This window comes from Pyrus communis, chromosome 6, assembly GCF_963583255.1.
Source record: "Pyrus communis chromosome 6, drPyrComm1.1, whole genome shotgun sequence".
In the NCBI taxonomy this organism is placed as follows: Eukaryota; Viridiplantae; Streptophyta; class Magnoliopsida; order Rosales; family Rosaceae; genus Pyrus; species Pyrus communis.
Window position 1 is genome coordinate 22,630,466 of NC_084808.1, and position 13,326 is coordinate 22,643,791.

Sequence of the window (13,326 nt, forward strand, 5' to 3'; positions counted from 1 at the left end):
AACGGCCCGGAAAACAGCTATGTGGTGTTCAAGGAAATAAAGAGTCCCACATCGGAACATTCACAAATAAATTACAACGTATATTGAATAGTTCTACTTCTAATACACAAAGATTTTTTATGATAAAATTCACCAACTCGACCACAAATGCTCATGCATGACAGCGTTCCCAAAACACACAATTTCTCATATTTTCTCCACAAATTTATACATTAATTTCGTATTTTTCATATTAATTGATTAAGCCGTAATCGATAGACATAATTAAGCACGAAGTTTAGATATGAGAGTGCCAGTTTATAGTAGGAGAAGCCAATGGTGGAGTTTGCGTGAAGAGCTTTAACACAATTGCAGTTGACATATGAGAGTGCTAGTTTATAGTAGGAGAAGCCAATGGTGGAGTTTGCGTAAAGAGCTTTAACACAATTATCTCACGGGTTGTGAGGTTGCATATTTCCGCATATCCTGCACATTGGCACGAAATTTTCTTGCTTACACATTAAGATTGATATCAAGTTTGAAATTTAGTGCATTCATCGATAGAGTAGTGAGGACGTCAAACATCATAGGACAACATAAACCATGCTCTAGGGTTCACATTTTTAGTACACTACTGTACCAAATTACGCAATAGATGATGCATCAATTTCCAACTCGTCACACAATAATTGATGTCATAAGCAAGTAGGCTACACCTACGATATTGGTTATGGTAACATTCGCTACACCAAAATCTTGTTTTAATATGCGGATTACACTTACCTTGATGAATGTGAGAGAGATGTGAACGTGATTGTCTTATAACTTAAATTAGAAGAATTTAAATAAGGAGCTAGAAAGTGAAATTTTACTTCTAACATGATAATTCATAATATAGTAAATCGATGTGAACCTTATTAAGTAATAGGGAATTTTCAAATTGCCACGTCAACTTTTTATTGCGTGGAATTTCCTAATAAGAGCTTGTTATCATGGATTATGATGACAATGCACCAAAATCAACCGTAAATAAGGTAAATCAACAAACAAGCAAAATTAACCACAACAATAACATAAAAATATACGGTACATCCAATCCGGTGATCCCCTTAAGAAACTTCACTAGAGAATAGTAATAACCCCCTAACCCTTATCAAACCATGGATCTTAAATCTCTCTCACCCTTTGGCTCAAACACTTTGATGCCCTTATGGAACCCTTGTAATGATTATAGTTCAATAATGAAAAATCGCTATCGTTTCTTGTCAAAACTTCCGTCATAATCAAGGCCAATCAAGAGAAATAATTTATTGTGGATGAAAAAGACACCCCATTTTTGTAGCAGGAAAAAAGGAACACCGCAAGTTAATCGCGCATCCTTGGTAATGAAAGAGAGAGTAATTGAACATGTACGAACACATTACCAAAGAAACATGTAAAACGCTCGATAATACTAAGGTTAACAAAGACAGGAGTAGCGACAAGAGATTTTGTTTTGTTTTGTTCCAAAACACACAAAAATTACAGAAGGCAGAAGAATCGTACAGCATTTAACCAGACGTTTTTACTCTCAAAATTTTTAAATACGTCCTCTTTCTTCTGTTCTTCCTTCAGTCTTCTAGAAGATAATGTACAAATTCCATTTACGGATTATTCTTCTTCTTCGTGTTCGGAGAAGAGGAAAAGAACAGAAAAGGGGTTAAATCAGGACGCATGTTGGTCTGCACCAACGCTCCATTACATTGAACACCCCAAACTAACCAATCTGCGAAAAAGCGAGGGTAGGAGCTGAGGTTGAAGAAGACGAAGCATTGTACACTACGGCGCTACAAGTTGGTGCCATCAAAACTGCCTTGTGCACTCAATCGTCTTTTCTCTCGCCAATTCTCTCCCCACATCTTGGCCTCAGCAACTGCTCGTTCCCTATCCAACATCCTTGCGGTTTCCTTTGGGGAATCGTCCTTCTCGGAACCATCTAAATCCCATCTTCGTCCGGATCCTCCTTCCTCATTCTTCAATATTCTACCACCATCCCTGTGCCTTTTCTCATCCTTTTCTCCTGAACCTCTGTGGCCATGTCCTGAAGCCAGGTTAGGGTCATAAGACTGGTTGGCTAGGTACGACAGAGCAGTAACCACATCCCCAATGAGAGGCCGTGTGGCAGCTTGTTCCTGGATGCACATGGATGCCACGGCTAGAGCTTGGTAGAGACCCCGCATTGGATACCGACCCTGAAGTCTTGGGTCTGCCAATTTCGCAAACTTCCTTCTATCATTGAACAATGGACGTGCCTGCAGACATAAAACCACTGCCATTTAATTATTGCACAAACACAGAACCCATGCTTGCCAGACCCACAAAGCCTGCACAACAAGAAGATAAGTTTCTTCAGGCAATTCTACTACAAGAAACAAAGTGAGAATTACCCAAGTGATAAGGTTCTGTTCTCCATGGGGCCGGTCACTATCTATGGCCTTGCGTCCAGTAATCAGCTCCAGAAACACTACCCCAAAACTGTAGACATCTGACTTTACTGTCAACTGACCAGTCATTGCATATTCAGGAGCACAATAACCGTAAGTGCCCATAACCCTTGTGGACACATGGGACTTGTCTCCAGTGGGACCAAGCTTCGCAAGCCCAAAATCTGAAAGCTTTGGGTGAAATCCTTCTTCCAGCAATATGTTGGATGATTTGAAGTCCCTGTAAATAACCGGAGGGTTTGCCTTGTCGTGCAGATATTCCAATCCATTGGCTGCACCAGAAGCTATTTTCATTCGTGTGTTCCAATCCAATGGTTCCTTATCAGGTGGAAGATCTGCAGAGGGATCAACAACCCATTATAGGTGACTCATTAATTATCACTTGGATTAACTGTCAGGGAAAACGAATAGTCCAATAACACAGGAAAACAGAAGTTTGGTGCACTGTGTTTATTGAGGTTGCCAAACTTTTTGGAGACGATGCCCCCGAAAAGGAAATGTTTCTTTTTTCCTTTTCTCCATTTTACCAACGTGTGTGTGTGTGTGTGTGTGTATAAGCAAATACTTCTATTTTCCCATATGCCAAACTTCAAAATTCACCATGCATCAAATGTATTTGTCATATTTGCATAACAGAAGTATTCATATATAACATAACTGAACGCTTCAAGGTGATTCCATGATCATTATCCAATAGTTGACATTAAACAGACAATAAGCCAAAAGAAGGAAAGGAAAGTTACCATGAAGGTGATCTTCCAATGATCCTAAGGGCATAAATTCATAAACAAGAAGCCGTTGATCTCCATCAGCACAGTACCCAATCAGATTCACTAGATTAGGGTGATGCAGAAGACTGAGCATGAGAACCTCAACAAGAAATTCTCTGTTGCCCTGGAGTCCATTCCTATCCAATTGTTTAACAGCAACCACCTGTGAATGTCAGAACAAAGTCAAATAATCAAAATCACCTCAACCAGGCCTGAAGTTAATTCTGTGAAATCTTGCAGCACACCAGTGACCTTCGGGATGTATAACTAACAATGGATACCATAAGCATTCTATAACGTTGGCATCATACTTAGGAGGAGAGATGGAGTGGAAAGTATGATATGGAATTCAGAATTATCGCATTCCAAATACGGTATGAAAGTTTAACAACCATCGTTATGAGTTATGACACTGATACATAAGTCTACGGCCTTGCTCACATTATAACCTTGCCATTTGTTATTCAATTCTCGTTATTGTTGACATGACAATACAACATAGCATTCTTGATTAATACTTCATATAGCTATAGAGTTGCAACATCTTATATCATTGCTACAGTAATTAAAAAAAAATAATCCTTATCAATGTTTAGTATCTGACTTATGTTTCTTCTACCTATTGCCCTCATTTGCTTCTTTTCAATTGAACTCATCCTGTAATTCCTGTTCTGTGTATAAATAATAGATCATGCAAAAGCAAAGGAATTACCTGACCAGTGCTCTCAAGTCGCCCCTTGTATACGCGTCCAAATCCCCCTTCCCCAATGAAGGACTCTGGCCTGAAATTCTTTGTTGCAGTTGCAAGCTCACGGAAAGTGAAAGTTTGAGCAGCAATTTGGCCCCCAGGTACAACATCCTTAGGATCAGGCAATTTGGGCTGCTCCCTTCTGGACCCTCCATTGCTTCTTGATCTCAGTCTGTCTACTCCTGCACATACGACCATAACAAATTAGTGCAGATCCCTAAGTATCATCAAACCTGTCAGTCTCGACTACACAAGAAGATAGGACCATGAGTTAAGCTAAACACCCAAAACCGAAAATCAATTGGATTTCTAATAAACCATAACCCCAATACGAAAAACGTACCACACTATTCAAATTTGACATCTTATAAACCACATAAAGCAAATTTTACTAAATTCAGTTGTACTGTATTCGGTTTGATCAAATTATGAATATCTATCTTAGTTCTTCACTTACGTATGAAATCATCCACAACTTTGGACACCACTGATTACCAATCAAATTGATCCTGGGCAATCAAACTTATCGTGAGATCCAATTTTTACAAAAGAAAGACACTCTTTTATGAACTATGTCAGAAATTTGTGGGGTCTACCTAAAACCTCTCAAATTTAGAGCTCGAACACTCAATGAGGTCATCAATCGTGGACTAACACACAAACCCAAATAACTAATCCATACAATTATATTTAAATCAGGAAAAAAAAAACCCAGATCAGATCGAGCAGTAACACATTCAAATTACTAAATAATAAGGATTGATAAGCAAAAGCAATCAAGAACTGACCAGAAGGCAATCTGGAAATGTTATTAGAGACCGTTGGTTGACCCTGCTTTCTGTCATCAATTTCTGCCGCTGGATTGTTCAGCTTCTCCTCCTCCTTCGAATCGAAACAAGGAAAACAACCCATTTCCCCAAATCCAATTAAAACCTTATTTTAACTGTTTCCCAATACAAAAGATTGAAACTTTATTAAAATCCCGGATGAATCCAAAGCTCAATCAGAGGAGAGGAGGCTGCTCTTCCAATCTTCCAATCCCAGTTTTTACGACAACCTCATCATCTGAGGGCCAAGGGCCATCCAAATATCTGGGCAACTCTCTCTCTCTCTCTCTCTCTCTCTCTCTCTCTCTCTCTCTCTCTCTCTCTCTTGGTGTTTCTTGATGCGATCAGGGCAGGCAGATGCTGACGATATAACTAAAGGGGACAAAAGCAAAACGAATCCAAGTCCACAAACACCAGAAACGATAACAAAGAGGAAGCGAAAAGAAAAATCCTTTTTGAGTGCCCAAAAAGAATCTGTGATTAAATGGGGCAGTGAAACAGAGCAGCTAAAACAAAAGTGAGCCGGCTCTCTCCCCTCCACCCCCCGCCCCCCTCTCTCTTTCTCTCTCTTTCTCTCTCTAAACTTCTGAAAGACTTTGACCAAAAATAAAAATGGCAACTCTGTACCACTCTAGATTTTCGCAAGAAGTTTGATTTTAACTGAGTGAGGTAAATCCAACGTTTTTGTTTTTGGGACAAATGGGAAGGCAGAGAGATAGAGAGAGAGGGAGGGGATTGTGGGAAAGTCGAAAGATTTGATTGGACCGGCCGAAGAACAAGTGGTGTGTGATAATGGGATTGAACCGGTAAGCACAAAAACGTGTCAAATGGCGGGATTGGCGGACTACACAAAGTTGGGGGAGGATCTGTGGGCCAATTGGATTGGCCCACCCTACGCGGCGCTATGCGTGTCCTCCGTGGATGCATATAATGCTGAGCAGCAAAGCACTACCAAGTACCAACTTGAGGTTTTCATCCAATGCCAATTAAGCAATTAAAACATGATGAACATTATTCAATTTTGTACCAACTTTTTACTTTTGGGACATGTTGTTTAGATGATCAACTTGAGGTTTTTTAATCTTGTTCTGAGTTTGTGGTGTTTGTTCTGAGTTTTAACTAAACATATTGGACTTGTAATGGCATCGATGATATTTTGTGTCTGTGGATGGAGAAAGATCTTGTATTATATTTTGTCATTGATTTACTCCTTAAGATTTTATAATGGGTATACAATTGATGGTAATGGTGGATCAAATTGGATGAGATTGGGTTCATGTAATATATGGTTTTAACAAAGGGTAATGCTAGGGTGACCAAATTTTGTAAACCAAATGATGTGGTTATTGATGATTGGATGATCATTTAAGTATTGATTAATGTGCTTATTTCCTATTGGTAACACATCCCTTAGTTTACAAATTTGATTTAAGAATTTGGTATTCCTAGCATTATTTTTAAACAAATTATTGCATGAATTGTTAAAAGAGGTTTTTAGCATTTTGGGATTTGGTGACGTGGCAATTCATAATATTTACTAAGTATGGTCATCATCGACACTAATACACCTTGTACATTTTCAATTGAGCAATGTTCTTAGCACTGCAACATAGTCAATTTGTATTCTCTGATTCACTGAAGAAGTGTATAAGATATTATTTCAAAGTGCATCTAACAATTCCCTTTCGATTTTTTATTAAAGCTTTGGGAACTTGATTTCACTAGTCACTACTTCTATCGTCATTTTATCAATCTCAAGTCTTCGCTAATGTCACTGCATATCAATAATTAAATACCTTAATTCAGCATATCAACAATATAAAATCTTAGTCTCCACTTGTAGATGTGTGAATGGAAATGGTGAATCTTCCATGCATATGTACGTGGAGATGGAGAGTGATTTTTCTTCAATCTCTCAAATGCCAAGGTTTGAATGATTGGAAATAATCTAGAAATAGCAGGGCATTAGCACCAACAATATTCCAAATGCATGCTTTGCAGACAAAAAAAAAAAAGAAATGGGATTGGAGATTGGGGAATGGAGTAGAATGGAGGGTCATGATTGATTGTTGTAGACAGAGGCAGGCAGGCTCTATCTAACTAGATGGTTCCCTTCTGATGTCAATTCATCGGTATGGAATTTTACTTTTCAGATTCATATCATACACAAAAGCAGTTTTCTTTCGGGACCAACATTAGGGCCAAAGTTTTGCTATACTTCGATGTATAGCATGTACTGAATTAGTGAAATGTAAGATGTGCATCAAAGGATTTAACAATTAAGGATTTGACGACTACAAATATTAGTGTACTCAGAGCTTAACAATTGTCAGCATGCTAGAAAATTCCTCATTAAGCGGCTACAGTAAAATTATAAAAGTAAGACTTAACAATACAAGTAGGTTTTATCTCTATTATAAATTGTTATAGAGGTTCTTACCATTTTGGGATTTGGCAATTCATAATATTTACTAAGTATAGTCATCATCGACACTAATATACCTAGTACATTTTCAACCGAGCAATGTTCTTAGCACTCCAATATAATCAGTTTGTATTCTCTTATTCATTAAAGAAGTGTATGAGATATTATTTCAAAGTGCGTCTAACAATTCCCTTTGGATTTTTTATTAATACTTTAAGAATTTAGTTTCACTAGTCACTGCTCATATCTTTATTTTATAAATCTCAAGTCTTTGCTAATATCACTGCATACCAATAATTAAATACCTTAATTTAGCATATCAACAATATAAAATCTCAGTCTCCACTTATATACGTGTGAATGGAAATGGGGAATCTTCCATGCATATGTATGTGGAGATGGAGAGTGATTTTTCTTCAATCTTTCAAATGCCAAGGTTTGAATGATTGGAAATAATCTAGAAATATCCAGGCATTAGCACCGACAGTATTCCAAATGCATGCTTTGCATACAAAAAAGAAAAGAAATGGGATGGGAGATTGGAGATTGGAGATTGGAGATTGGAGATTGGAGGAGATTGGAGGGTCATGATTCATTTTTATAGGCTGAGGCAGGCATGCTCTATCTAACTAGATTCTAAAACTTTGATATTCCAATTTTTGTCTTGCCTGTCAGAGTCTACACTGAAGGTCCCTTTCTGAGGTTGTCAATTCATCGGTTCGGAATTTTACTTTTCAGATTCATATCATACAAAAATGCATTTTTCTTTCGGGACCAACATTAGGGCCAAAGTTTTGCTATACTTCGATGTATAGCATGTACCGAATTAATGAAATGTGAGATTTGCATTCAAGGATTTAACAATTAAGGATTCGACGATTACAAATAGTAATGTACTCAGACCTTAACAATTGTCAGCATACTAGAAAATTCCTTATTAAGCGGCTACAATAAATTGTATGATGTGATGTAAATGATATGATTTTCTTAGAATTATCATTTTCTTTCGTGTTTTTAACTTCATTTCAAAGATGAGATACATTTATGAATATGACCACCACCACATCGCCTGTTGAGTTGACGTGTTTGATGATTTTCCAACTTAATATATAAAAAATATAAATAAGCGTGTTGTAACATGAATAAATTTGTAACGCCACGTGATATGATTGACTAGCAAATACGAGTCTATTAGGCTTAGCCCATATATAGGTAAGCTTCCTTTTGTTTTACTTTTCCTAATTTGTCCAAAACATTTGTGGGAGGCCTGTCAATTTTATTGTCTTCTAGTAAAGTTCGTGCCGTGTAAAATTAATCTAAATTCTTTAAGCTATCAACGCGTCTTATCCCTCATTTTAACTTTATTTCTAAAGTAGCATTATATATATATAAAAAAATATCAAAGTAACATCAAGTTTAATGTAAATAAATTGAATTGTAGTACCAAAGCTTAGTAAATTTGTGTATTATATGCGTATCATACACGTATTTATGTGTTTTTAAAAGATATATTTATTTTCGTACACATTTTAATGATTTGTTAAATTGCAAATTTTTTAAAACTCCAACGAATCATATGTAAGGATCCAAGTGAAGAGAAGATCAAGGGTCAAACTAAATGAAACTTGTCAATAGATTAATGAATGAGTTGTTATAGGTTGTTACAAGTTAGTTGAGATAAGGAGGAGAGTTAGTTTTTAGCTAAATATCAGCTAAGTAAGGAAGAGATATATAACAACCATTGTAATCATAGCTTGCTTATCAAGAAATCAATATACATTTTCACTTTCTCTCTCCTCTCTTTCTCTCTTTCGAGTTATCTCCCTCTTTATTCTTTTGCATTCTGTGAACCTCTCAAGAACAAATTCATCAATATTAACATAGTATCATCGCGGGGGACTGCACTGGCGCTTCCGCACCTCCATTAAAAGCATTGCTTTCTTTCTCTAATCCTCTGTTTTGCAAACTACTGTGATTCTAAAAATTTGGGGTCTTCTCTTATCTCCGAGTTCTTCATGATTTTGTTCTTCTTTGATTGCCTTCTACGTGTTTGATCAAATGTCTCAGTGAAAGTTTCTTCTCAAAGGTTCAACAATGGTGACTGTAGATCAATTGAGAATTGTTCAATCTCCGATCACAAACCTCATTTCCACGGTTTCTACTTCGGTTACAGTGAAGTTGGATGACTCTAACTATCTTACTTGGAGTTTCCAAATCAAGTTGCTTCTTGAAAGCCATGGCATCATGGGGTTCGTTGATGGATCAAGAAAATGTCCTCTAAGATTTGATGATGATTCTGAAATTGAAGGAGTTGAAAAAGATGATTACTTTGTATGTAAAATGCACGATTGTGCATTTATGCAACTGTTGATTGCAACATTGTCTACTATAACAATGTAATCCATAATTAGCAGTCACAGCTCTCATAAGATGTGGGTGAATCTCACTGAAAGATTCTCTACAGTCACTAAAGCTATAATCTTTCAGATGAAAACTGAGCTTCATAACATAAAAAAAGGTCTGAATTTGTGTCTGATTATCTCCAAAAGATCAAGGATGCAAGAGATCATCTTGGAGCTGCAGGAGTAATGTTTGAAGATGATGATGTGATAATTATTGCGCTGAAGGGGCTTCCTGCAGAGTTCAACACTTTTAGATGTGTTATAAGAGGAAGGGAAAATGATATATCTCTCAAAGATTTCAGATCCCAATTACTTGCAGAAGAAGCTATCATCGGTTAGTCATTTGAATCTTCTTCTGCTTTACCATTTGGAACTATAATGGTTGCTGACGCTCAAACAAACAAGGGAAAAACATTAGTTCTTGGTCAAGAAACATCACAGTATACTAATATAGGGTCTAGTTCTGGATCATCTAGTTAAGGCTTTAACAATCATGCTGGTGGATCAAATACCACAGGAAACAACTTTGGGAATTGTTCCTTTAACAACTACAACAATTCATATGAAGGGTATTATAACTATGGGAGATACAAGGGGAACAATTTTCGAGAAAAAGGAATAGGCAGATCGTATAACTATGGTCCAAGATCTTATAATCCTCCACCAAATGGAAGCCTTGGTATTCTTGGTGCCCCAAAACCCTATCAATTAAGCTATGCAGAACATCTTTCTGAGATCCCTATTTGTCATATTTGCAACAAAAAAGGTCATGTTGCTGCTGATTGTTTTCAAAGGCATAATTCTTCACATTATAATGCTAACATGCCAATTCAATGTCAAATTTGCTGGAAATTTGGACATTCAACTCTGCAATGCTATCACATACGCAACTTTGCATATCAAGGGAAACCACCTGCACCAACTCACTACTATGCATGCTCATCATCAGCCTTCTACACCTGAGCAACAATTTTGGATTGCAGACACTGGAGCTACTTCTCATATGACATCTGAGTTAGCAAATTTGGATATGCCTACTCCATACCAAAGGAATGATACTATAACCACAACAAGTGGTGCAGGTTTACATATTTCTCATATTGGCACATCAACATTATCTATTTCTAGTAACACACTTGCCTTGAAAAATGTTCTACATGTTCCAAAGATCTCACAACACTTGTTATCCATCTATCAATTGTGTAAAGATAATAGATGTCGATTCATTTGTGATGACACTTTCTCATGGGTTCAGGACAAATCCACAGGGACAATCATAATTAAGGGGTTGTGTAAAGAGGGCTTTTATCTTATTTCTTTCAACACACCAAATAAGCTGTCACCTGCACTACCTCATAAGCATATATGCTGTTTAGCAAAACCTGTTAATACAAGCTTGTGGCATAAAGGACTAGGACATACATCAAATGCTATTACTTCTGCAATTCTACATCAAAATAATATCCCTACATCACTTGATACATGTCAATTAATATGTACACCTTGTCTGGAAGGAAAGTTTACTAAGCTGCAATTTAATTTTCCTGTAACCAAGTTTGTACAACCTCTAGAGGTCTTGCATAGTGATGTATGGGGACCAGCCCCCTTGTTATCTCATGAAGGATTTAGGTATTACGTAACCTTCATAAATGAATGCACTCGATATACATGGGTTTTCCCTTTACATAATAAATCAGAAGTTTTTGCAACATTTGTGCACTTTTATGGCTATTTAAGTACTCAATTTTCTGCACAACAAAAATTTTTAAGGAAAACTAATGAAAAAGGCTTGAAAACTTTGAGTTTTAATGATAAGGACAAAATAAAAGGTAAAGTGAATAGTATCAGGATTGACTTTTTAGTGTAAAAATATGGTTTTTCGTTAAAGTGAACAGTACCGTGGGCTTTTCGTTAAAACTCCCAAAATTTTACAAAGTGATGGTGGGGGTGAATATGTAGGATCCAAGTTTCAACATTTCCTGTCACAAAAAGGCATGTTACACCAAAGATCTTATCCCCACACCCCATAACAAAATGGGTTGGCATAAAGGAAACATAGACATGTTGTAGAAACTACAATCACATTGCTTCAAACTGTAAGTTTACCTGCTAAATTCTGGTTCCATACTTATGTTGCAGCTACATATTTAATCAATGGAATGCCATGTGCTACTTTACAAATGAAATACCCTCACCAATTGTTGTTTCAATAGGTTCCAGACATTAATCATTTGAATTTTTTTTGTTATGCATGATTTCCACTACTTAAACCATACAACAGCTCTAAACTACAACCAAAAACCAAAACCTGTGTTTTTCTTGGTAATGTAGGTCATTATAAAGGTTTTCTATGTCTAGATATTACAACTCAAAAAATTTGGGTTAAAACTTATTTTTAGGCCAAATAAATGAGTCAATGTTAGTGACTGGAACCTAGTTGCTAACGTTGTTAGTTATAAAATTATGTTTTTTTATCAGATCCCCATGTAGTTGGACCGTTGATTGAAACAACAGTCCATATTCAATTTTTTTTAAACAACCAACGGTCCCGATTCATTTAAAAAAAATAAAAAAAAATAAAATTGTGAATGTTATCTCGGTTAGTGAAAGAGTTAATAGAAATAATGTATGGAAATTGGGCCATCCCCCAACAAGAAGAAAGTTGAATTGCTTATTTGCCCCTTTCGCACCCGTCTCCGACCAAACACACTAACAATCCGTGATCGCACCAGTCCAACCCGCTTTCACACTGTTGCTATTACAGTTTGAATTCATTGTCCAGAAGTATTTGATGTTCTGTGAGATTGGCTCACAAAAGCCGTGTCGTGGTTGCACATCCATGGACCTCGTCGAAAATTGGCTCAGAGTTCCTGAGAGTGAGACGGTCTTACTGATGGTGGTGGCACATGTTGGCTTTCCACCGTTCATATGAAAATTGGCTCATGCAAATCTGAAAAACTTGCCGAAAATTGCAAAGGTTAGTTTTTTTTTCTCGAAATTCCCGATTTTCTACGCAAATATCCCAACTTTGCATGCGACTGGATCGGGGAACAACCGGTCACTTGTTTGGTTTGGTTGTTCCATATTTGGTTCAAATTTCCTTTTCGTAGTTAAAATAAATTTAATATAAGTTGTTCTATTATTTGTTAAAAAACAAAATTACACCGCTTAATGATTAATTAATTTAATCGAGATTTGAGAACTGAATCGAACTAACCCGCACCGCTCCTTCGAATTCAAAGCCCACAATGTGACAAACATGTTTTTTTTTTTTTCCGCTTTATCCAGGAAACACGTGACAAACATTGAAAATTAGAAAACTACACAACGTGACCACTCCTGCCAAGTCACAAGCTGATTTAGCGCCAAATTGATGCACGATTGGATTCCTGTAATCATATAGTAGTGTTACAGAAAGAGTGGATTAGTCGTGGGAAGCACAAACGACAGGTCAACGGTGCAAAGACCACCTTCCCCCCGCCCCAAAAAAAGATTAACGTCCCAACCCACAAAACAAATCAAAATCCATTCCTATCCGTACGTCCCCCTTCATTTTCCCATCCCCTCCGAATACTTCTCCTTCTCTCGTTCCCTTTCCCTGCCGTTGTGGATCCCTCATTCTTCCACTTTCCCCCATTTCACAAAACTCCCCCATTTTCTTCTCCACAGATTTGAATAACTTTTTTCTTTTG

General features: G+C 37.0%; 1 protein-coding gene across 1 annotated transcript; it reads right to left on the minus strand.

Moving 5' to 3' along the window:
* Window positions 1-1,288: 1,288 nt before the first annotated feature.
* Window positions 1,289-5,608, minus strand: LOC137736963 (serine/threonine-protein kinase PBS1-like). Its single transcript, XM_068476291.1, has 5 exons — window positions 4,769-5,608; window positions 3,945-4,162; window positions 3,206-3,395; window positions 2,406-2,797; window positions 1,289-2,270 (listed from the first exon to the last, which is right to left on the minus strand). Exons 1-5 carry the CDS (start codon window positions 4,890-4,892, stop codon window positions 1,806-1,808), a joined length of 1,389 nt encoding a protein of 462 aa, XP_068332392.1. The 5' UTR covers window positions 4,893-5,608; the 3' UTR covers window positions 1,289-1,805.
* Between the last annotated feature and the right edge of the window lie 7,718 nt (window positions 5,609-13,326).

What these genes read in the sequence shown, in the direction of transcription:
- LOC137736963 (XM_068476291.1), bottom strand. Translation starts at nt 4,892, where the DNA reads ATGGGTTGTTTTCCTTGTTTCGATTCGAAGGAGGAGGAGAAGCTGAAC. An exon ending in GACTTGAGAGCACTGGTCAG is followed by an intron (nt 3,396 to 3,944) that starts GTAATTCCTTTG and finishes TGACATTCACAG; the next exon opens with GTGGTTGCTGTTAAACAATT. An exon ending in AACAGAACCTTATCACTTGG is followed by an intron (nt 2,271 to 2,405) that starts GTAATTCTCACT and finishes TTATGTCTGCAG; the next exon opens with GCACGTCCATTGTTCAATGA.